At 42.1% G+C, this 22481-nt stretch overlaps 1 protein-coding gene across 5 annotated transcripts in view; it reads right to left on the bottom strand.

Annotated features, from left to right (window-relative positions):
* DOCK5 (dedicator of cytokinesis 5) overlaps positions 1 to 22481 on the bottom strand; it is a 207442-nt gene that overhangs the window by 94823 nt on the left and 90138 nt on the right. For all 5 annotated transcript variants that reach the window (XM_014830495.3, XM_070505184.1, XM_070505186.1 and 2 more), the window contains 8 exons: positions 21005 to 21153; positions 18366 to 18501; positions 17099 to 17256; positions 15846 to 15927; positions 13300 to 13429; positions 10471 to 10543; positions 6646 to 6788; positions 3994 to 4119 (listed from right to left, as the gene is read on the bottom strand). In XM_014830495.3, coding sequence (XP_014685981.2) covers positions 3994 to 4119; positions 6646 to 6788; positions 10471 to 10543; positions 13300 to 13429; positions 15846 to 15927; positions 17099 to 17256; positions 18366 to 18501; positions 21005 to 21153 — 997 coding nt within the window. The remainder of the gene's footprint in view (positions 1 to 3993; positions 4120 to 6645; positions 6789 to 10470; positions 10544 to 13299; positions 13430 to 15845; positions 15928 to 17098; positions 17257 to 18365; positions 18502 to 21004; positions 21154 to 22481) is intronic.

Genomic DNA, 22481 nt, shown 5'->3' on the forward strand with positions numbered 1-22481 from the left:
GGCCCGGAGGTGCAGTGGTTAAGTGTGCACGTTCCACTTTGGTGGCCCGGGGTTCGCCAGTTCGGATCCCTGGTGCAGACATGGCACTGCTTGGCAAGCCATGCTGTGGTAGGCATCCAACATATAAAGTAGAGGAAGATGGGCATGGACGTTGGCTCAGGGCCAGTCTTCCTCAGCAAAAAGAGGAGGATTGGGGGCAGATGTTAGCTCAGGGCTGATCTTCCTCAAAAAAATAAAAAGTAAAAATAAATAAATAAATAAATAAAATAACAAGCTGATTGAGTACCTACTCTGTACCAAGCACTGCGCTAGGTATTTGGGAGACAGCAGTGAGGCATGCACCAACCTCACTCTCACACAGCTTACAGTCTGGTTGGGGAGAGAAGCATTATCAGACAATCACATGATGAAACACATCATCAAAAATGAAGGAAAAGGCCAGGCTCTGTGAAAGCGTAACACTAAGTCCCAACCTTGTCTGGAGGGGTGAGAATGTTTCCTTTGAGCTGATATTGGAGGGGTGAGAGTAAGAAGAGAGAGCAGCATGTGCAAAGGCCCAAAGGTAGTAGACAGAGGACTGAAGTCTTTACAGTGATGGGGGATCTGGTGTGAGACCAGGCTACAGAGACAGACAAAAGTCAAGTCTCCCTGAGGCTTGCAGGCCACGTTAAAAATCTGTATCTTCCGGGGCTGGCCTGTGGCTGAGGGTTAAGTTCACACACTCTGCTTCGGCAGCCCAGGGTTTTGCCAGTTTGGATCCTGGGTGCAGACACGGTACCACTCATCAGACCATGCTGAGGCAGCATCCCACACGCCACAACCAGAGGCTCTCGCAACTAGAATCTACAACTATGTACCGGGGGGCTGTGGGGAGAAGGAAAAGAAGAAAAATAAAAAATAAAAAAAAGACTGGCAACAGATGCTAGCTCAGGTGCCAATCTTAAAAAAAACAAGTTTAAGAGCACCTGTATCTTCCTCCAGAGTGTAAGCAGAGGTCACGGAAACGCTTTCCGCAGGGAAGGAGTGGGAGGAGACCAGGTGGGCTCTCATCAAGATCATTCCCGCCACAGCGTGGAGAAGAGGATACGAGGCAGGAAGGAGCAGCAACAGGGAAACCAGCTGGGAAGCCATGGCGGGTGTCCAGGGAACTGATGACCGAGGCGACCACTCGGGTAGCGGCAATGGAGAGGGAGAGAAGGGGATGGATTTGAGAGTCCTTCCAAAGGTAAGACTGGCAGGTGTAAGGTGTAAAGGAAAGGGAGGTGTCAAGGTGACTTTGAGGCTTCTTGTCTGTGCACCTGGACGGAAGGGATGCCACCTCTTAGATAAAACACAACAGAAGAGCCTGTCTAGATGCACAGTTAGGAGTTCCAAACGGGGTTCTGAGTAAAAATTAACCAAGTAAAGAGGGGAGAGAGATCCAGGCAGGGGTGGGAACAGCACCCACTAAACTGCCGAGGCAGGAAGTAGTTGGACCCATGGGAATGAGTTCAAAGGAGGCATCTTGGGGTGGGGGATATGGATTTGGAGGCAACTAACAAAGAGAAGCCAAAAGAATGGCTATTGCTGAGGAGGAAAGGGGACCTGCTCTGGACTGAACTGTGTCCCCGCTGAATTCCTATGTTGAAGCCCTCACCCCCAGCTCCGCAGAATGTGGCTGTATTTGGAGACGGGCCCTTTACAGATATGATTAAGGTAAAATGAGGTCATAGGGTGAGCCCCAATCCAATAGAACTGGTGTGCTTGTAAGGAGAGATCGGGACACAGGCAACACGCAGACCGAGGGGGTGACACGTGAGGACACAGCGAGAAGCCAAGGAGAGAGGCCTCAGGAAACCAACCCTGCAGCCCCTTGATCTTGGACTTCCAGCCTCCAGACTGTGAGAAAATTAACTTCTGTTGTTAAGCCAGCCAGTCTGTTGTATTCTGTGACGGCAGCTCTAGCTAGCTAAGGGCATAAGGACCACATAGTGAGGCACTCCAGCATTTAAAGGTGAGGGAGGAGATAAGGTGGCAAAGGACTCCTAGGAGAGGCCGCAGGGGAATGGAGAAAAAGAGAAGAGTGTGGGGTCACGGACAATGAGGCGGGACTATTTCAAGCAGGGAGTGATCATCAGTGTCACATGCTGCCGAGGGACCAGAGAGGATCATTAGGCTAAAAAAATAGCCGTTGGACTTAGGGACACTGCAGTCTTTGGTGACTCTAATGACAGCCATTCTGGACAGGATAGAGGGTGACTGGCGGGTGCAAAAACAGAGATAGAGAGTACATAACCACTTTCAAGAATCTGGCTGTGCAGATGAGGCAGAAAGCAAGAGCGCCTTAGCCAGGGAGGAACCTGGGGTGGAGGGCAGAGTTTAAGACGTATCTGGGCCTGCTCAAATGGCCATGGGAGGGAGCTGCACAGTAAGGGACTTGGTCTAGGCCTCTATCTCTCAAACCTGGTCGACCACCAGAATCACCTGGGAAGCCCTGCTCTTACAAACTCAGAGTCTGTGGAAGAATCTGGGAATCTGTATTGTAATGTTTCCCAGGTGATCCTGATTAGCGGATCTAAGACTAGCATTTGGGAATCATCATCCTAGATGATTTTTTTTAACATTTTATTTTTCCTTCTTCTCCCCAAAGCCCCCTGGTACATGATTGTATATTTTAGTTGTGGGTCCTTCTAGTCATGGCATGTGGGACGCCGCCTCAGCATGGCTTGATGAGCAGTGCTAGGTCCGCACCCAGAATCCGAACCAGTGAAACCCTGGGCCACCAAAGGGAAGCGTGTGAACCCATCCACTCGACCATGGGGCCAGCCTCATAGATGATTTTTAAAGTCCATCACGGCCCTGGCCATGTACGAACCAATCCTATGGATTACAAAGGGTCTTTCCAGCCAGATTTCAAAGATAAAATAAATTTCTCTGTATTATTTTTCAGTATTCTGTCTTGCTGTAGCAATAAGAGTGCCTTCAGTTACGGGAATATTACCAATATATTTTTTTAATTGACATATAACACCGAGACTTATTTTTTTAAACAAGAAGAAAAACATTTTCCCAGAATGTTGATGAATATGTATTAGGGTGAACGGCTCTGGAAGGGAAGAAATAAGAAGAAAGAGGTAATTTCCATTTCATAGCTCTTTTATTCATTCATCCTACAAATATTCTTTTAATACCCACTATGTGCAGACAATGTGTCCAGCAATAAATTATTATTGCTCCTCAATCTCCCAAAGGAAGAATAAGATCTCGTATTACTTTAAAAGAACCTAAATTTTTAAGCAATAAATAACAGTTTGGTTTTCTAGAATTTTTCCAATAGGCCAAAGATTTTATATGTATGTGTAAAATCTACTATCTATATAATATATATTCATATTTTATTAGTTATTTATATAATATATATTATATAAAGTTCCTTGAGGAAATGATTTCCTTTTACTACTGTAAAGATTAAGAAATTAAATGGGTTAAATCAGTGAGTTCAAGAGAATGCAGATCACCAACACACGGTGGCAAAAAAGATGAAACTAAAGTAAGAACCTGCAGAATGTTTACTTTCTTGTCACAAGTACAGGGAGAGCCAAGAAGACAGCTGGAGCTTAAACAAATGGAGCAGGGAACTCAGCAGAGACCGAGCTGAGCAGACATCTCACTGGGGTTTCCTGCCAGTAGCCCACGACACTGGTGATGCCACGAGAAAACGCGCAGAGAACCTGTGCTCTCATTAGCTGTACTTAATGGGTGGTCTGGGGAAGGACGTCAGAGGGGCTTATATGGAACACGAAGGAAGAGAGAGGGAACAGAAAATTCTGAGTCACAGTGAAAGCAGGACCCTGGGCTTGCACACTGGGTAGTGCAACCCTGTCTGTATGTCCCACTGTCCAGGCACCAGAGAATGCAGATAACTGAATCTTACAGATCCCTGTTGCCTCGACTGTGCTGCACGGAAGGAGGTCCTGGAGCAAGCAGAATGGGGAAATCAAGCAGGGTGTTTACCTGGAAGTATTATTTCAGGAAAGCCCATTTTTCGGGCGATTGCTGTCGATCTATCCACCAAGTGTGAAAAAGTCTTCTGAACTTGCGTGAGATCACCTGGCAATAGCTTCAAGGACACCCAAAGTCCTTTAAAGAAAGAAAAGATAAACTTTTAGTTCTCTGTATGATCTATATAATAAACACATAAACAAATGTTGAGAAAAAAATATACATGTATTGATATACCTCATTATAAAGATGTAAATTCTCCCCCAGTTAACTTAAAATTTTAATGACACTCCCATCAAAATCACAGCAGGACTTCTTGGAGAATTTGACAAAGATATGAACAGATGTTTACTTGGGGGGAAAAAAGGGTAAAGATAGCCCCTATCAGACATCAAAATGCTGTAAAGCTATAGTAATGTGTGATATTAGTGGCAGAAAAGATATATAAGTCAATGGAAACAATGAGATTAAGTACTATAATATACAGCAATTTTAGATATAGCAAAAGAGTCGTTACAAATCATGAAAAAAGAAACTATAATTTTATAAATGTGCCAGGATAATTTTCTTGCTACTTAGAAGAGATCAGTCTAATTTCTCACCTCACATTTTCATTAAAATAAATTTCTAATATAATAAGTAAATAGAAAAAAGGAAATTAAAAGAAAAAACAAGTGTATAGTTATTAAATCTTTGCAATTGAATCATTTTTCTAAGTAGAGAATAAATGAAGAAATCACAAAAGAATTATCTACACATAAACTGAAAGTTTTGACTTCATAAAAAGTAAGACATACTGCAAAATGGTGACATACTTATAAGTTATGAATTTATACTTATTAAAGGAAAAACATTAAGATCTCACAAATAAATAGGACACGAAAAGAGAATTTACAAGGACATACAAGAAGTTTACAAATATTTGGAAAAACCAAAAATTAAAAAATGTGTCCTAAATAAGACGACATATTCATTATATATAGAGCTCATAAAAACTGAAAAGGAACACTTTAGAAAACTCATAAATACATATGAAGTCTAGATAATTCACCCTTGAGTAGTTTTTTAAATGCAAGAGAACTATGGAAGTCCACTTTCCACCTTTCAAATAGGTAAAGCTTTTTAAATATCAGTTTGCAAAGCTGGTAAGACGGTGATTAGTGCCCTCAGGTAGAAATCTATGGAAAGCAATCTGGCAATATGTGTCCCTCCGGGTTTAAGCTTGTTCCCATCCTTTGATTCAGAAATCCAACTTCTGGGAATTTTCTTGAGGAAGTAGTCTTAAACGTGGAAAAAGCTCATGTATAATGGTAGTCACAGCAGAGTTATTTAAATTTATAGTTGTGACAAAGTAGAAAACACTTAAGTGTTTACCCAGGGAGATTTAATTTTCTTAAATCCAAGCCATGGAATATTATGCAACCACAAGGAATATTTGTGATGAGCATAAAAACATTTGAAAAGCACTTGTTTTGTTGAGCAGCAAGAGAGGAAATATTTTTTGACTTTTGTTTAAAAAAAAAAGAAATTATAGACACAGAACAATCCAGTGTAAGGATTTTCCACTCTAATAAATTATATCCTTAGGCTAGGAGTTCCACAACAACCGAAATATCTTTAGTTATTTGTTTCCAGATTCTTCAATGACTCCTCACGTGTCTTTCCTACTCAGGGTAACTGAGTACATGGGAAACTCGAAATACACTGAAAATAACGTGTTTCCTGATCGCCTCCACTTCGGAAGACAGTTACAAAGTTGGTGAAAAAAAGTAACTCAATCTTGGGGCTGGCCCCGTGGCCGAGTGGTTAAGTTCGCGCGCTCTGCTGCAGGTGGCCCAGTGTTTCGTTAGTTCGAATCCTGGGCGCGGACATGGCACTGCTCATCGGACCACGCTGAGGCAGCGTCCCACATGCCACAACTAGAAGAACCCACAACGAAGAATACACAACTATGTACCCGGGGGGCTTTGGGGAGAAAAAGGAAAAAATAAAATCTTTAAAAAAAAAAAAAAAAATTAGGATAGTGTTTAAAAAAAAAAAAAAGTAACTCAATCTTTAGTGCTATCCAAAAATCTTCACCATCATGGTATTTGAACTTTAAAGTTTTAACTATTTTTCCCTATTAATTGAATTTAAAATTCAGTTTCACTAAGTAAAATTTTTCTTACTTAAAACTATGTCAACAGAATGATATGGAGGTACCAAAAACAACTAAAAATGTTTTGCTAGATGGCCCATTATTTTATATTAATACATATTCATTTGTATTACTTTGGTCTCCTTCCTCTCAATTTTAGGAAATGTAATAGGATAAACATATCCTATTGGATGGAACACAATTATCCCCAAATCTCTTTTTCTTTGTGCATTTACCTAGAGTCAGCACTGAGATTGTAGAGACAAAACTGAGGAAAGGCTCATGGAATTAAAAATTTGTTCCACAGGATTTACAAAATACAGCTGTGATCCAGCTCAGTGCCGGGCTCATTCTGGGCGATTTTCAGTATTAAACGTCTTCAGTAGGAAGCTGAGGTGGGTAGGCCCAGCAGAGTCTGTTTTGTATCAGAGGAAGATAAGGAAAGGGCAGGAGTCCAAGGACTCAGCTGTGACTGCACCACCACCCCGCCAAAGGCCCCTCCCAGCTTAGCGCACAGGGCTGTGTACCTTGTCCTTTGTGATTCACTTCCTTCGCTGCTATCACTTTATTCAAGACTGATGTGAGCGGCTCATTCTCCCCAATCACATTGGATGTTATCAGGGGCGACATGATTAGCTGTCTCTGCCGGATATAGGTTTCCATCGCAATTCTGGGAAAGTCAGAAACAGAGGTAAGGAAAAAAGAGGACGTCTCTGTAGCACAGCCTCAGAGAGTGGTGGGTCTTATGGGAATAATTTGGAAATATAAACACTGAACACACCTAACTAGGGGATTCTTTCCATCTTTCCTTTATTTTTCCATTGGGTGCCTATCTTGGAAATGACTAGGGGCAAAGAGGAAAAAAAAAACCCAAGAACAAACAAAACTGATGCCAAATGTTAACAACTAAAATCAGAGGCAATGCTGATGCTCTTTAGGAGGTGGGAGAGGCTGCTATAACGGAAGTGAAGGACCGGGAAGGGGCAGGAGACCTGGCCTCCAGTTCCAGTTCTCCTTGACGGTGAGCGCTCCGAGAGTCTCCCGCTGGGCCTCAGTTTCCTTGTCTATAAGGCGATGGGCCTGGATCACATGCAGAGAAGGGCCCCATCTGTTGCCAACGCTCAGTGTACAAGAGCTGTATGTATGCAGCGGCTTTTGGAAGGTGCTCTTGGATTTTCATGTGATGACCAACTATATTTAGGGAGGCAACAGCACGGGCACCAGCCAGCAAGCTTCCCTTGAACGATCACATCAGGCTGAGGCTCCTACAGGGTGATCAAAGGACCAAACACAGCCCCATTCTATTGACAGCACAAGCGCCATCAGTTACTGCCCATCAGCCTGGTGCAGCACAATAGTCTCCAGTCTTCTCTGCGGAGGTTTTGTTCTCTGGCCTACTAAGTAGGGTCCAGATCTGCACCCTGACAATAGGGGCAAACATACAGCAACATGCTACTGAAAAGTGGGATCGCTACGATCTGAGCTGCCGTGTGCAAATGACTCTCTTAGATGGACTAGCAGAATACACGTATGAAACTCTCCTAACACGTATGAAACTCTCCTAAAACAATACATTATAAATCTTTTGAGGTAAGTTATGAAAGCATTTGCCACAAATCTTAGGACTTAAATGCCAGAGGCTGCGATTTGCATTGTGAACACTTCACAGTAGCTGTTGGCTGCACAGTGAGCGGTAATCAAATTAGGGCTGGGCTCCTCAGACACTCAAAGCATGTATTATGATCCGGTGGAGACAATCCCAGGGCTCATTGCTTCCATACGCTGCCGGGCCCGAGCCGGCTCAGAGAGCAAGCAGAGAGACACACAGTCAAAGGAAGAGGCCGCCTCAGAGCGGGGACAGATACACAGAAACGCATTTGAGATAACGTCCATATCCACACCACTGCTCCTATTCTGGATCTAATTAAATATTATATACGGAGCAGAATAACTCTATATGCGTAAATGCTGCCCCTATTATTTACATATACATATATATCATATCCCATTTCATATAACTTCCACATTCATGAATGCTGTTCCTATAACGTATATACATATATACTATACACATATACACATAATACATATATAATAATAATCTATAATATATGTATGTATAATAGGAACAACATTCATGGATATGAAAGTTATTTACATTTATTATAAATATAATACATTTATATTATTTATTTAAATATATATTCATATTTATTCTATATATTTATGTATTTAATATTTATTAATATGTATATGAGAAATATATTCGATTCAATGTAGTAATACATTAATATATTAATTATATCAAAATATAAATACAACTATATTATAAGTACATTATATTAATTATATTAGATTAGAATTATAATATGCTTTAATATATTTATTAAATTTAATGCATTTTTAAATATATGTATATATTTATATTGGGAACAGCATTCATAAATTTGAAAGTTACTTTCTAGTTCATATTAGCATAAGTTACATAAAATATTGATCTAGTCATATTCTTGGCGGGTCAGGATATGGTTGTTAGGATCTACATAAACGCATCCTTAGAAAATTTCTAATAACAACCTTTGGATGAGGGGGAAAACTGTTATGTTTAGAAACTGGTCCAAAGGTGTTGGACTTTAAATTGAAAGGTAAGGATTTTTATATTTTAAATAAAATTATATATAATACATATTTATTGTAGAAAAAATAGAAAACAAAGTTAAACAAAAAGAGGGGCAAAATCACCTATAGTTACACTAACAGAAATAATCACTGTTAATTATGGAGTATATTCTTTGAAATATCAAAATTTTAAGGCTTTGAATGCATTGTAACAATTTATATTCCTATAGGTAATGTATGTTTCTTTATACACACCAAAGACTGAATAAGGTATATATTTTTAAAACTTGGTCAAGCCAAAAACTAAACTTCATTGTTTAATTTGCATTTCATTGATTCTCAATGAATTTATAGCCCAACTCTTTGTGTGTGTGTATATTTCCTTTTTATGCCCTTATGAACTTCTATTATTTCTTTATTAAGAATACTTACCCTTTTTCATAAGCATTGCAAATATTTTACTAAATTTTTTCTACTTATAAGTTGTTTAAAATTTTTGTGTGGTTAAACCTATCAATTTTCTTTTTTAGTCGAATCTTTGGTGTCTGACCCAGAAAGGCTTCCCAGGGCACTATTATGTAAAACTTCCATTTTCCTGTAGTATTTGAAGATTTTGGCTCTTATACTTGTGTTGCATCTGGAATCTATAGTGGTGTAAGTTATGAGAGGAGGTTCTAACTTACAACGGTTAGCTAATTTTCTCAAACATTTTTTTTGCATGGTTTATCTTTCTCCTCTGATTTATTATTAATATACTGTAAATAATTTTTTAAATAATATAATCTTATTTGTTATTAATAAAATCATATATTAACTCAAATATCCTTGGTCTGGTTTCTGGAATGCCCAGTTTGTCATAGTGATCTGCTGTGGCGGCCACGAGCTGGCTGAGACAATCACCTTCTCTCGCCGACACTACTGCCCTCTTAGGAGTCAGTTCCAGCAACATCCCTGGCCTCACTTGCACGGGGTAAGCGGAGCATGACTGCCAGAGCCAGTCTTGACGTTCACACGCATACTTCTTCAAGTGATGGGGATTGAGATTTGCTTGCCAGCAGCTCTCCAGTGGCCCGCCAAGGGCTCCAGCTCCAATTCAGTATTCGGGCCTTAGTGGAGCTCCTCAAGGAATCCTCCCACGCACTCCCGGGCTGGCTTTCCCTCCGCTTGCAGGAACCCAAGGACTAGTCAGCCCTTCACTCTCGCACCTCCTAAACCCTTGCTTCTCAATGTGTGGCCTCTACACCAGGAGCTTCAGCATCTCCCGGAAGCTTGTTAGATGCAGACTCCAGACACACCGGATCACATTTTGCACTCTAACAAGATCCCAGGTGACGCATATGCATGTTACAGCTTGAGAAGCCCTGTGCCGTCTTACGTGATTCTTTGTCCTCCGTAATACCTGTTCCCTACAACAAAGTACAGAGAAACTTTGGCATTTCTGACACTTAAATGGCACCATTCTCTGGCTTCCAGCGCAGATACAGATTTTCCCCTTATATTCCTTCAGTCATTTCCAGAGAGGCACGAAAGTTCGGACACCTCTTAAATTGGAGTCCAATATAAAGGACTTTGAATAACGTCTTCTGTCAGCTTCTATCTGACCATCTTCCAGCCTAAGAGGCTTCCCTTCTCTAACTGGGCAAACGGTTCCTGGCAGCTGGTTCCATGTTAACAGACATTCAAAGGGCTAACCCAGGTCCCAAGTCACCCGGGGTAAATGCCAAAGTACTTACTGCTGAAAGGGAATAAAATGCTGCTTCTCTTCGTCATCTACCTTCCCATGGACGATATCAGTAACGTCCATCACTAGGAAAGAGAGAAACTTAATTAAAGAAACTAATTGCTTCAGGCCTCAGCGAGTTACAATGGAAAATTACAGGACCCACAAACATAGAACACCGGAGGAAGAAAGACACCAAGCAGGGCCACTTCTTTCATTTCTTTGCCAACGATGAGCCCCAGTGTCCCCAGCCCAGCAGAAGAGCAATTCATGAGGAGCTCATGCAGGGCTCAGATTTTCTCAGATCAACCCTGCAGACCCTTTCAAAAAATTCTATAGGACCGAGCTGCTAAATTCTTGAGAAACTTGAGACAGGATTACTTTTCAGTAAGCCTGCATTCAAAGACACAGAGAACACATATTTTTGGCAGGAGTGTCAACAGAAGGAAAGACTTGGGAGAGAAACTCAAGACTTGAAGCGGCCAACTGTCTCTTTGATTTGACATTATCTCACCTGGTTTCCACGTGAACGAGGAGGCCAGGGCACCAGCAGCACAGACTAGAAGCTCATATTGTGATTTGCTCCTTTATGTACAAGAAGAGCAATTTAAAAAGCCCTGTCCTAAGCCTATTGCATATGTTATCTTATTTATACAGATATTATTATTAGCTCTACTTTAAGAGATGAGGAAACTGAGCACAGGAAAGATAGGTAATTTGCCCTAGGTCAGAACTTTTACGTGGAAGCCAGGGTATGAACCCAATAGTGACCACAGGGCCAAATCATTTAACCTAACTATGCCCTACTGCCTAGAGAAGTAATGAGGGGGCCACTCTACAGCTGCCAAAATGAGGCAGAGCCCATGGCAGGAGGTGATCCTTTGATTAATAAATTACAATCTCGCCATAAAATACACACTAACAATCCAGTCCCCAAATAACCTGTTTGGAGATTAAAAGAAATACTGAAATAGGAGACAATTCTCATACAAAAAACTAAGGATAAGGAAGGAAATGCCTTCTCAAAGTAACCACAACAACACAGCACATAAGGCCTGGGAGATAACAATGTTGGTGAGAGGAAGTGTAGAAAGCAGGGCATGACATCAATTTGCTGTCAGCCCTTAATGGACTCCTGCAAACACTGTACAAAAAAATACTGCAAAATTTGTATTTGACCCCCCAAAATTGGCAGTGCATTTGCAGGTGCCATCATCTAGTTACCCCTAAGCTCTACTAATGCTCGGCATCAAAGCCTAGAGTAAATTAGTTTCCTCCCCTTTCCCACCACGCTCAATGCCCTGAACACAGAAACACACATACATGCGTGCGCGCACACACACACACACACACACACCCCTGAAATAGAAAAGCAACAAAACCCTCAAACTTCATGCTTGAATCTCTTTGGCCCCTTTTGAACAGCAATGACCTTGCGTATTCCTTACATCTTTTATGGGACAATGAATAGATTGCCATATAGATGGCTAAACAGTCCTGGGCCAGGGCTCTTGCGTTTTCTGAGATTCCGTTGTAATTCCCTATCAGGAAGTCACGCTGGCCCCTCGGGACGGAGCCGGGCAGACCTTGAGCGGCAGGTGGAGCGCGGGGTGTTGAAGGGAGGCACAGTACACAGTCTCACGGGACACGGAGGCGGCCTCATTACCCACAGAACCCACAAGGTCGACCCTGATAACAGGGAGTTTCTGGGCCTCGTTCCAGGAGCAGAATTATGACATTTCATGGGTGGCTTTCAAAACCACTTAGTGCCCATAATATCAATGTAAGACCAAAAATATAGTTCCTCAATTTAACAAACAACAGAGGAAAATGCAGCCCCTCTTAGAAGGTTGTGGGGTTTGAATTAAGCCAAGGGCCCTCTCTGAAAGCAGTTATAAACACAATGTTGCCTTTGAAGAGGAAGTTTCCTGGATAAGCAAACCACTTTGCAGGGAGAATTTTATTTGACTGAAATCAATACGCAGCCACAGGCAGGGAGGATTCCAGTGGAAGGCTTACTGAGCGCCTGCTGTGTACAAGACAGGGTGCTGGGCACTGAGGCAGAAACAAAGCAAGTGGGGGCTGGGCGAGGGCACAGAACCTGAGAAAAGCTAACCGGCGGCCCCAGGCAGCAAACGCTCATCTCCCACTGTCTCTGGGTCTGCCTCCTTCCCTTCTTTCCTTCCATCCTTCTTCCCTCTCTGCCTTCCTCCCCTCTCTCTTTCTATCTTTCTTTTAAATTTTTTTTATTGCAGTAAAATTTACCATTTTAACCGTTTTCACATGTACAGTTCTGTGGCATTAAGTACATTCATATCGCTGTGCAGCCATCGCCAACCTCCACCTCCAGAATGTTTTCATCTTTCCAAACTGAAACTCTGTCCCCATTAAACACTAACTCCCCACTCTCCTCTCCCTCTCAGTCCCTGGCAGCCACCACCTTTCTACCTTCTGTCTCTGTGAATTTGATGCTCTAGGAATCGTACAGCCTTTATCTTTCTGTGACTGGCTTATTTCACTTAATATAATATCCTCGTGGCTGATGCATGTTGTAGCATGTGTCAGAATTTCCTTCTTGTTTAAGGCTGAATGATATTTCATTGTACGGATGGACCACATTTTGTTTATCCACCCATCTGTTAACAGACACCCAGGTTTAGCTATCGTAAATAGTGCTGCCATGAACACAGGTGTACGAATATCTCTGCTTTTACTTCTTTTGGGTACACACCCAGAACGGGATTGCTGGATCCTAAGTTCTATGCTTAATTTTTGAGGACCCGACACACTCTTTTCCACAGTGGCTGCACCATTTTACATTTGTCTCTGGGTCTTTCTGTACCTGCTACTCCAAAAGGTCTTCGGAGGCCACAGGTGTGCTTTTTGCCCTCCTTCAGCTCCATGTGGCCCACCCGGACAATCTGGCACACGAGGCTGATGCGGGGCCGGATAAGATCTGTGCTGCTGAGGTCCTAAAGGGGCAGAGAGCACGCAGAAGGAGGTCACGCTCTGTCACCCTGTCACCTTCATTTCTCTTTTCTTTTCACTCTACAACAGAACACCACTCAGAGCACATTTCCTGAAGTTGAAATAGCAGAGTAACTCCCCTCTTCTCCCTGCTCACCCAAGAACTAGCACGGCATCAGAGAAAACTGACCAGATTCAAAAAAGGACGTTTTTCATTCCCCAGTTCCTACTTCAAATTTATAAATCACATCATATTCAATCTGAAGTCTCTCGTTTATCAATTAAGCAGGGTGTTTAAAAATCAGGATACTTGTTGTTGCTACTTTATGTCCTGCCAGGACATATCTCAGCATATGATGTATTTCACTGTCAAACGAAATTAAAACTTCCATGACACTGACATTTATTGGGTATCCACACACGCTGGTGATATTTCATTGCATCTTCCAGATAATCCTGTGAGGCAACTATCACACAGAAATGTACACGTCCTGCTTTCTGTAATTATTCATCTGTTCTATGAGCGTATCCATCGAGGGCTCTGGGTGTATCTTGATTAATAGGAGATACGCAGATGAAATGTCTCTGGTTTTTTGTGGCTCATGTTCTACCCTTGTTTGTATTCTTAAGAATGGGCGAGTAAACCCATGAATGAACTCACGTATCTCATTCACTTTAACATCAGCACTAATTTAATCGCATCTCAAATTCTTTTCATGAAACAGCTGTCCAAGGCCTTTTTACTGAATCAAGAATTACTTTGGAGTTCACCAGTTTGGATCCCAGGTGCGGACATGGCACCGCTTGGCAAAAGCCATGCTGTGGTAGGCATCCCACATATAAAGTAGAGGAAGATGGGCACGGATGTTAGCTCAGGGCCAGTCTTCCTCAACAAAAAGAGGAGGATTGGCAGCAGTTAGCTCAGGGCTAATCTTCCTTAAAAAAAAAAAAAAAATTAAAAAAGAAAGATAAAGACTCTAGGTGACTGGTTATATAAAATATGGCACACTAATATTATTTAATAATATGCAATCATTTATAAATGAAAGTTTCTATAGAATGTTTAATGACTAAGGAAACGGTCACCACATTTTATTTAATTGAAAGAGCTGGACATGAAATTTACATATAAGTAGATCCTAATTGGTAGGGGGAGTGGAGGACGGAAGATGAATTGCAGCTATTCCAGAATGACATTGATTAGAAGATGGACCAAAGATTCAATAATACCTTTAAAATTTTTTTTTTAACGTACATATTGACTGATAAATGCCTTCTGATTTGAGGGAAAAACTCGCTTATCTCATAACTGAGGTGATACTCCATGTGCTGGAGGAGATTTCGGGAAGAGTTCTAAGCTCTGTCTTTCTACATTTACCAGATGGAGAAGATACAGATGGCTCAGCGCAGGGACAGTAATCAGATCATGCTTGTCCCAGCAGTGGGATGTTAACAGAAGCAATGAATAATAATAAGGAGAAATAAATAAGTGAATGAATGAACGCTAAGCCTGTACTGGAACTGCTCCTTCCTATCACTTCCTTAGGTGCTTTACTTGAGACTCTGATCCTCTGGTAAGGGGATAAGGAGATAAAATATGGGTGTGGGATTAAGGAAAAAAGGGAGACAAGGAAGAAAGCATCTCCATTAGGCCTACTGGGAGCTGGGAAAGCTCCACACCCAGGCTCCTCAGAGCAGGTGGCAGCAGCTCTGGGGCGTTTCAAGCACTGATGTCAGAAAAAAGTGAGAGAGCCCCAAGAAAGTTCCCAGCCCGAGAGACAGTGTCGCCAAGCCCGAAGCTATAGGCCAATAACTGCCTCGCTCCTGATCCACACACAGCAGCACTCCTCCTACCCTGGAGAAGAGGAGGAGGGGGCAAGTCCATTAAAATGTACGCAAATAAAAAAGTCTAGACCCCATCTTTGGCCGAGCTAACTTCAGTCCAGAATGCTCTTCCCCTTTTTCTGTGTAGCTCATCCCCTCATCAAATTCCAGTTCTTGCTCAAAGGGCTCCTTCTCACAGAGGTCTGCTCTGACCACCTATTCAAAACAGCAACACTTCCCCAGCTCAGAAACTCCCAATCCCCCCAAAGCTCTTATGACTTCTACCATCATGTACAATTTACTCATTCCTTTGATTATTGTTTACTACTATCTTCCCCATTCGGACAAAAGCTCCTTGAGAATAGGGATGTTTCTCTGATGTGTTCACTGATGCATCTCAAGTGCTGGATCAGTGCCTGGCATCTAATAGGTGCTTGACAACTATTTGTTGAACAAATGAGTGGGTTACTGCTGCCACGGGGATTGTGATGATTTTTATTTTCATCTTTTTCATTTTTTATGTTTTCCCCATACTTACTATGTGTATCTGCTAATATCATAAACAAAGAAAATTATTAAACATAAGGTAAGACTTACAGTAAAGACCGCTTGAAGGTTATTAAGCTTCTCTATTTCCTTGGGCATCCCATTACTGCCCCAACGAATTAGGTAGTTCTCACTGGTGGAGGAAAAACAATTATTCTTAATGAGGGACTAACGGGATGGAGCTGCCCTCAGTATGGATTTCAGAGGGCAAAAGGAAGCTCCAGAGCAGCTCGGTTAACTTCATCAGGCAGGCGTGAATGCAGAACAGGCAGGAACTGAGACGGCGCAACTGCCCACTCTCTGGTCTCTCCAGAAGTGTGCCTGCTGCAGCCCGGCTCCATGAGGCACACCCCGTCCAGACCCAGGACAAACACTGCTCAACATGGGCACAGACATGGCAGATTCCGCCTGGGGTCTGTCTTCCATCTCAAATTCTTTGCATAAAAGTTTCAGCTTTGATGAATCAAGAATATAATTTTAATTATAAAATTATAGAAATCATTCCAAATCCATCCACTGAAATCCACATCACCACACTCAAAATTTCTATTTTAGAAAAAAACAGTTTGTCAGTAATTACTTTCAACCACCTTCTCAACAATGTCTGTTTTCTTAGCTGCTCAGCAGTAGCATGACTATAGGACTGAACAAAGTCCATTATCATTCCCTATAGCCTTTTTAAAAAAAAAATTTTATAGCCTTTATTTTATTAGAGCAGTTTTAGGTTCACAACAAAGCTGAGTGGAAGGTACAGAGCTTTCCCATATACCTCCAGCCCCCATACAAGCACGGCCTCCCCGACTAGCGACATCCCCCAGCAGAGTGGTATTTTTGAAACAACCAATGAACTGACACGTCATTACCACCCAGAGTTCATGGTTTACATGAGGGTTCACTCAGTGTTGTCCATTCTGTGGGTTTGGACAGAGGTAAATGGCATGTACCTACCATTACAGTAAGTACCATACAGAATACTTTCACTGCCCGAAAATCCTCGTGTTCCACCTATTGATCCCTCCCTCCCTGCCCCCTATAGTCTTTTCAATTCTTTGCTCCTATCTCCATGGTCTGATGAGTTTCATGTGATTTCTAAGACCGAGGACTACACAAACCGTTACTGCACTGTTTCAGCTGCCATACAGAAAGCCTTAGCAGCCCAAAGGATTTTATTTTCTACTGCCTAGAAATCCTCCCCATCTTCTCCACTTTCCCCTCTTAATCTAGCAAAGAACTCCCCAGTTAGGGGGCAGTGGAGGCTTGGGATTTTCACAAGGTCGACAGCAGAGGACCTGGCTCTCCACTACCTGATGAAAGTGGACTGGTCCGGGTCATAGAGGGCCATGAACAGCTCTGCATCCTCCCCAATGTTGCAGACGAAGTTCTTGAAGTTCACATAGAGGCCGTAGGTGTGGACAGAGCTGAAGATGGACTGGCCCCGCAAGTCCAGGTTCTGCAGTATTGACTGAACACAGAGGAAAAGAGGGAAAAGCGTCTTGGTTTTAGCAAATGGGAGATACTGACAAAGACACTGGCCTGCAAATGGGGACAAATATAATTACCACCCTAAAGGAGAAGCACTTACTGAGAAGAAAGTATGTGTAAGTGGACAAATGATCAAGTGAGCAAAATATAATCACTATTACTTAGATGATCAACACTGTCCTGTTCAGGGCCTTGGACCCCAGGAATTCAATAAATGCTGTCTAAAGTTGATAAGTCATGGGTTTAGTAGCTTCAAGATGTTCTCATCTCTCACAGTGGCTTCTGGATGAACCACAAAAATCAAGATTCATTATCCTTCTTTTGAGGCATAATTCTCACTGCAAACAAGAGATTCCACCAGAAGGACTTCACCCTCGGGCACGGTTAGCCACTGCATCCAGACACATAATTAAATGTTATCACAACTTGTGCTAAGGAAATAAAAACGACAAACTAAAGAAAATAAACGGAAACCTTTACTCATTGGAACAGAAAGACTAGAAGAATATACACCAAAATGTCAACATGGTTGGGTCTGGGCAGTGATACCATGGGTGACTTTTTTCTGATTCTCTTTTTCTGTACTTTCAAAATTTTTATTTAATGTCCAATTACTACTTTTAAAATCTTTCAAACACTTTATTTTTAAATATTATTTTATTCATTTTGGAAATTAAAATACATTTACCAAATACAGAAGGTAACACAATAAAAAGGCTCCCCCCCACCCAGCTCTCCTTCCAAGAGGCATTGATTAATTATCAATTCCTTGTCTATCACTCCAGAGTTAGTCTACACATATGCAAGCACAGATGTATGTATAATCCTTTTCGGAACACAAATAATCATGCTTTATACACACTGTTCTGCATGTTGCTTTTTCGAAGACATATTTCTCCAATATTTCCCTATCAGAACATATATAGCAACCTCATTCTTTTTGTTATGTTCTGCTTTGCAAATGAGGAGATGAATGATTTTCTAAACAACATTTCTACCTCTGTTGTCAATGACTACCTTTCTCTCATTAAAAACAAAAGCAAAAATGGAACCTCAGTAGCCAAAAGCTGCACACTTGAGGAAGTGTACCTTTTCTTCTTGGATCTTTTCCTCAATCCTTTTTGAGGCCATTTCATGGGCTTTGAAAAGGGCAACGGTGCTGGTTTCATCTGGGTCCAAGATGTTCCCATTGTCATCTCGCACTACTAGATCTAACCCAAGCATTCTAGAAAGAAAGAAATGGTCAGCTAGTCCTCCTTATTAGGAACAGACTCTACTAAAGATCCCTCATGAAAGAACCCAGAGGATTCATAGCTACGAAGGTTGGAAGAACAGCTCATTGGGTTTTCTCCTTTCAATTTCTGCCTCCTTTCCATGTAACAACAATGTTAGAAAACATGATGTTAACCAAACTCGGATCATGATATGCAAAGTAATCTGGTCCACAGAACCTCAACAGGAAAGGAAAAATTGGCAGTGACTCTGACCAGATTCCTCTGACCACAGACTTTTCCTCTAACGTCTGCCGTTTGGCATAGGAACGATGAAAGACCAATGCACAAATATTTGGGGGCTTGCCTTGATTTCCTTAAAAGTACAGGTTTGGGGGACAGTACTTAATTCAAGACTGTCTTAAAGGAGATCCATGAAGTAAGTCCTGGCTGTTGTATCTCATAACCCATCTCGGAGCATGGGCTCTGATGTCAGTCAGACAGGATTTGAATTTTGGTTTTAATACTTGCTAGCAAGGTGAATCTGGGTAATTAATTTTACAAAGTCCTGATTTCCTCATCTGTAACCATTCCCTACCCTTCAGGGTTGCTGTGAGAATTTCATGAGATAATGCATGTAAAGCATGCAATATCTAGCATATGACACACTCTCAACAACTGTTAGCTCTTATTGTAACAAGTGGCACAAGAAAACACTGGGTTGTGTTAAGATGTAGCTCTGAGTGTTGTGTGGGAATAGCAACAGCTATATGGTCTCTTTACGGCACGACCTCCACCAAGTCTTCACGACCTCCACCAAGTCTTTTATGCCCAATGTGCACACAGAAGTAGAAAAAATTTCCTTAGTTCCAAGAAGTTGGAGACCATGATGAAAAGAGGATACTGCTATCTGAATGCACAATGTACATTCCAGGCACCAGGCACCAATTTGGGAGTAGGGATCTCCAAACAGCAAGAAAACTCAGGGATAACAGTGAAACATGCCAAGTCTTTGAGAAGAAAGCAAAAATGCCTAATTTCCCTTCTCCCTGCATCTCTATCCACTGATTTAATCTGGCAGGTTCCTTTCCATGGCAGCCAGATGCACAGGCCACCCAGACTCATGAGTGATGGGGCCTTGTTGGCTGCTCAGGGACTGAATCACTGATGCACTGATGGAGCAGTTTAATTTCTTGAGCTGCTTCCAAGGGCTGGAATGGGAAGGCAGGCATGTTCCGCTGTTTGTAGGATGTTAACATCCTGTGCCAGAGATCAGGGTCCTCCAGGCCAACGCCATACTGTGACAAGACCCAACAACACAGAGGCAGCATATGTGCAAGTGGGGATCTGCTTTATCCCACCCTAGCTGTTTTTTAAGAGTCTTCCAGCACTCCTATGAAGGGACAAGTGACGGGGGAGGGAACTGTTAATTCTTAACCCTAAGAAGGGAGCATTCGACAGGGAATCGAAAGTCTTGGGTTCAAATTTAAGCATTCCCGCTTATGTGACGTGAAAGTAAATCACATAAGCTCACTTAGTCTGTTTCTTTAACCATAAAATGGGAATAACAGCTACCTCATAAGGTTATAATTAAGTAATACACGTGAACTGCACATAGGAGAGATTTCATAAATAATTGTGGAATCTGAATCTTGTAGGCTGTTTACTCCAGCTATTTCTGAATACAGCGGTCAGAGTCCATAACACTTAAATGAGTAGGATAATGAGCTGTATTGTAGAGTTCTCTGAAGTATATCCAAGAGTCCTAAAGTTGGAGAAGTAGGGAAAAGGGGAAGAAAAAATAAACCACATATGCTCAAGTTGAAGAAATGTAGAAAATGAGACTATATGTCAAATGGGTCATTAACCAAAACTGAGGAACCAACGGTCTTTTAAAAAGAACTGGTCAGGAGCCATGAATCCCAGGTCACCATAAATTTTGAGGAATTGACTAAACGTCTCTTTTTCTAAAAGGCAGTAGTACCTGGAACCTACATATCTGCCTCAGCTAGTCAGCAGGTTGATGAAGCAATGAACTTAGAAGTTACTGGAGATATAATCAACAGGCTAAAAACATTGTTTTACTATTCTGGCAAATCTGGTTTTCATGCACTGTAAAAAATGGCCCCAGTTACGGGAAGAGAGAGAGAAAGAGAGAGAAGGAGTCTGATACTGGCTTAAAACCCATTGTTGGAATAAAAATAGAGAGCTTTCCAGGTCTCCAAAAAGGTCGGCCTTGGATGCTCAGTGCCTTCAGTTTATTTGGCAATGAAGTCAGTCCCAGCCAAGCCCACCTTCCCTGTTCATCTGTCATCTCCTGGAGACCAGAGATCCAGCACACGGTCTGGCCCGTGGAGGGTGCTGCCAAATTGTTTTTCAACAAAATTAACTGTTTCCCAAGGCAAAAAGAGAGCAGCAAGCATTATTCTTTGGCAACTCCAAGATCAAAAGTTCATGGTGAGCACGAAGCTGCCCGTCTTTTTCCAGGTTCTCAGCGGAAAGTCATCCCTGGTTTACCTGTTTCCATGATCGATTTTGGCTGTGACCTTCTTCTTGAGCTCTGCCAGTTCGTCCTTGGGGAGTGTTCCAGACAGGATCTGGGACCGCCACTCGATCAGGCTGTACGTCATCTTCTGCAGCTGGCGGAAGAGCGTGACCTTGCTGTTCTACGATGGAAAAATGAGGTGGAGGAAAGAACCCAAAAGAAGTTTGATGGAGAATGGGAACATTTTTTGACTTCATTTTTCTTTTTTTTTTCTTTATGCTTTTTGTCCCCAAATCCTCCCAGTACATAGTTGTGTATTTTAGTTGTGGGTCCTTCTAGTCGTGGCATACGGGATGCCGCCTCAGCGTGGCCTGACAAGTGGTGCCATGTCTGCGCCCAGGATCCGAACCAGTGAAGCCCTGGGCAGCCGAAGTGTAGCACGTGAACTTAACCACTGGGCCACAGGGCCGGCCCCTGGACGTCATTCTTTTAAGGTTCTATAACCAATTAATTTTGCCATACGGTAAGCTGTGCATTTTGAGGGGATTTTTTAAAATATTACTAGGGATGGCTCTGTCTGATCCACTCCCACTCCCTCCTCTACTGCAACTTCAGAAACAGATAAGCAAGTGTTTGGTTGGATGGTTGGTCCTAACTCATAAGGACATCAAATCATCCACGCACCCTAAAGTTCTGCCCATGTCCCTCCTTTGTTCAAAACCCTCCAGTGATTTCCACAGTCCAGATAGAGTAGATCACATTGTAAGCCCCTTCCTATCTTGGCTCATGCCCACATTCCTAGCTGCATTGTACGCCAATCTCTACCTCAAAAATCTATGCTCCTTCAGTGTAAAACTATGTCCATTTCTCCCAGGTGCTCCAGACCCTCTCAATATGTTACTTCCTCCACCCAGAACCACTCTTGTCCTCTTCCCCCAAACTTACTCCCATCTTTATCTCTCTCTCACTCACACCCCACTCCCACCCCCTCTGCCAACTGCTAATTCTGACTTCTTCAGTCTCAACTTAGAAGTCTCTTCCTTGAAACCCTAACTCTGGGTTTGTCCCTCCTACAGCTCCTGAAATTAACTCCTATCACAGCATTCAGAACCCGGGACCATCTTGGCCCATCTGACTCTCCCCCTAGACAGTAAGCAGCTATAGGACAAGGAGCTTGCTCATATTTGTATCCCTAGGAGCTGGTACAGAATAGGCACTCTATAAAATGCAGGAGTGAACTACGGACAGAGAAATAACTGTAATTTCAGAAATAAGGGATATTGGAAAGTAAAATGTAAAACATTGTTTTAAAATCTGTTTCCCCAGAAAATTCTTAGACTATTCAGAATGTTGGACCTAGAAAAATTAAACCATTATTCTGGATTTCAGTAAGAACTTCCTGTAACTGAACTTAACTAATGACCAACTATATTTGTGCTCCAATCATTTTAAGAGTTAAATCCCTGATGTGTGAGCCATTATGACATTGGTTCTATCTACATGAGATTG

The sequence above is a fragment of the Equus asinus genome, chromosome 3 (assembly GCF_041296235.1).
Source record: "Equus asinus isolate D_3611 breed Donkey chromosome 3, EquAss-T2T_v2, whole genome shotgun sequence".
NCBI classification, from domain to species: Eukaryota; Metazoa; Chordata; class Mammalia; order Perissodactyla; family Equidae; genus Equus; species Equus asinus.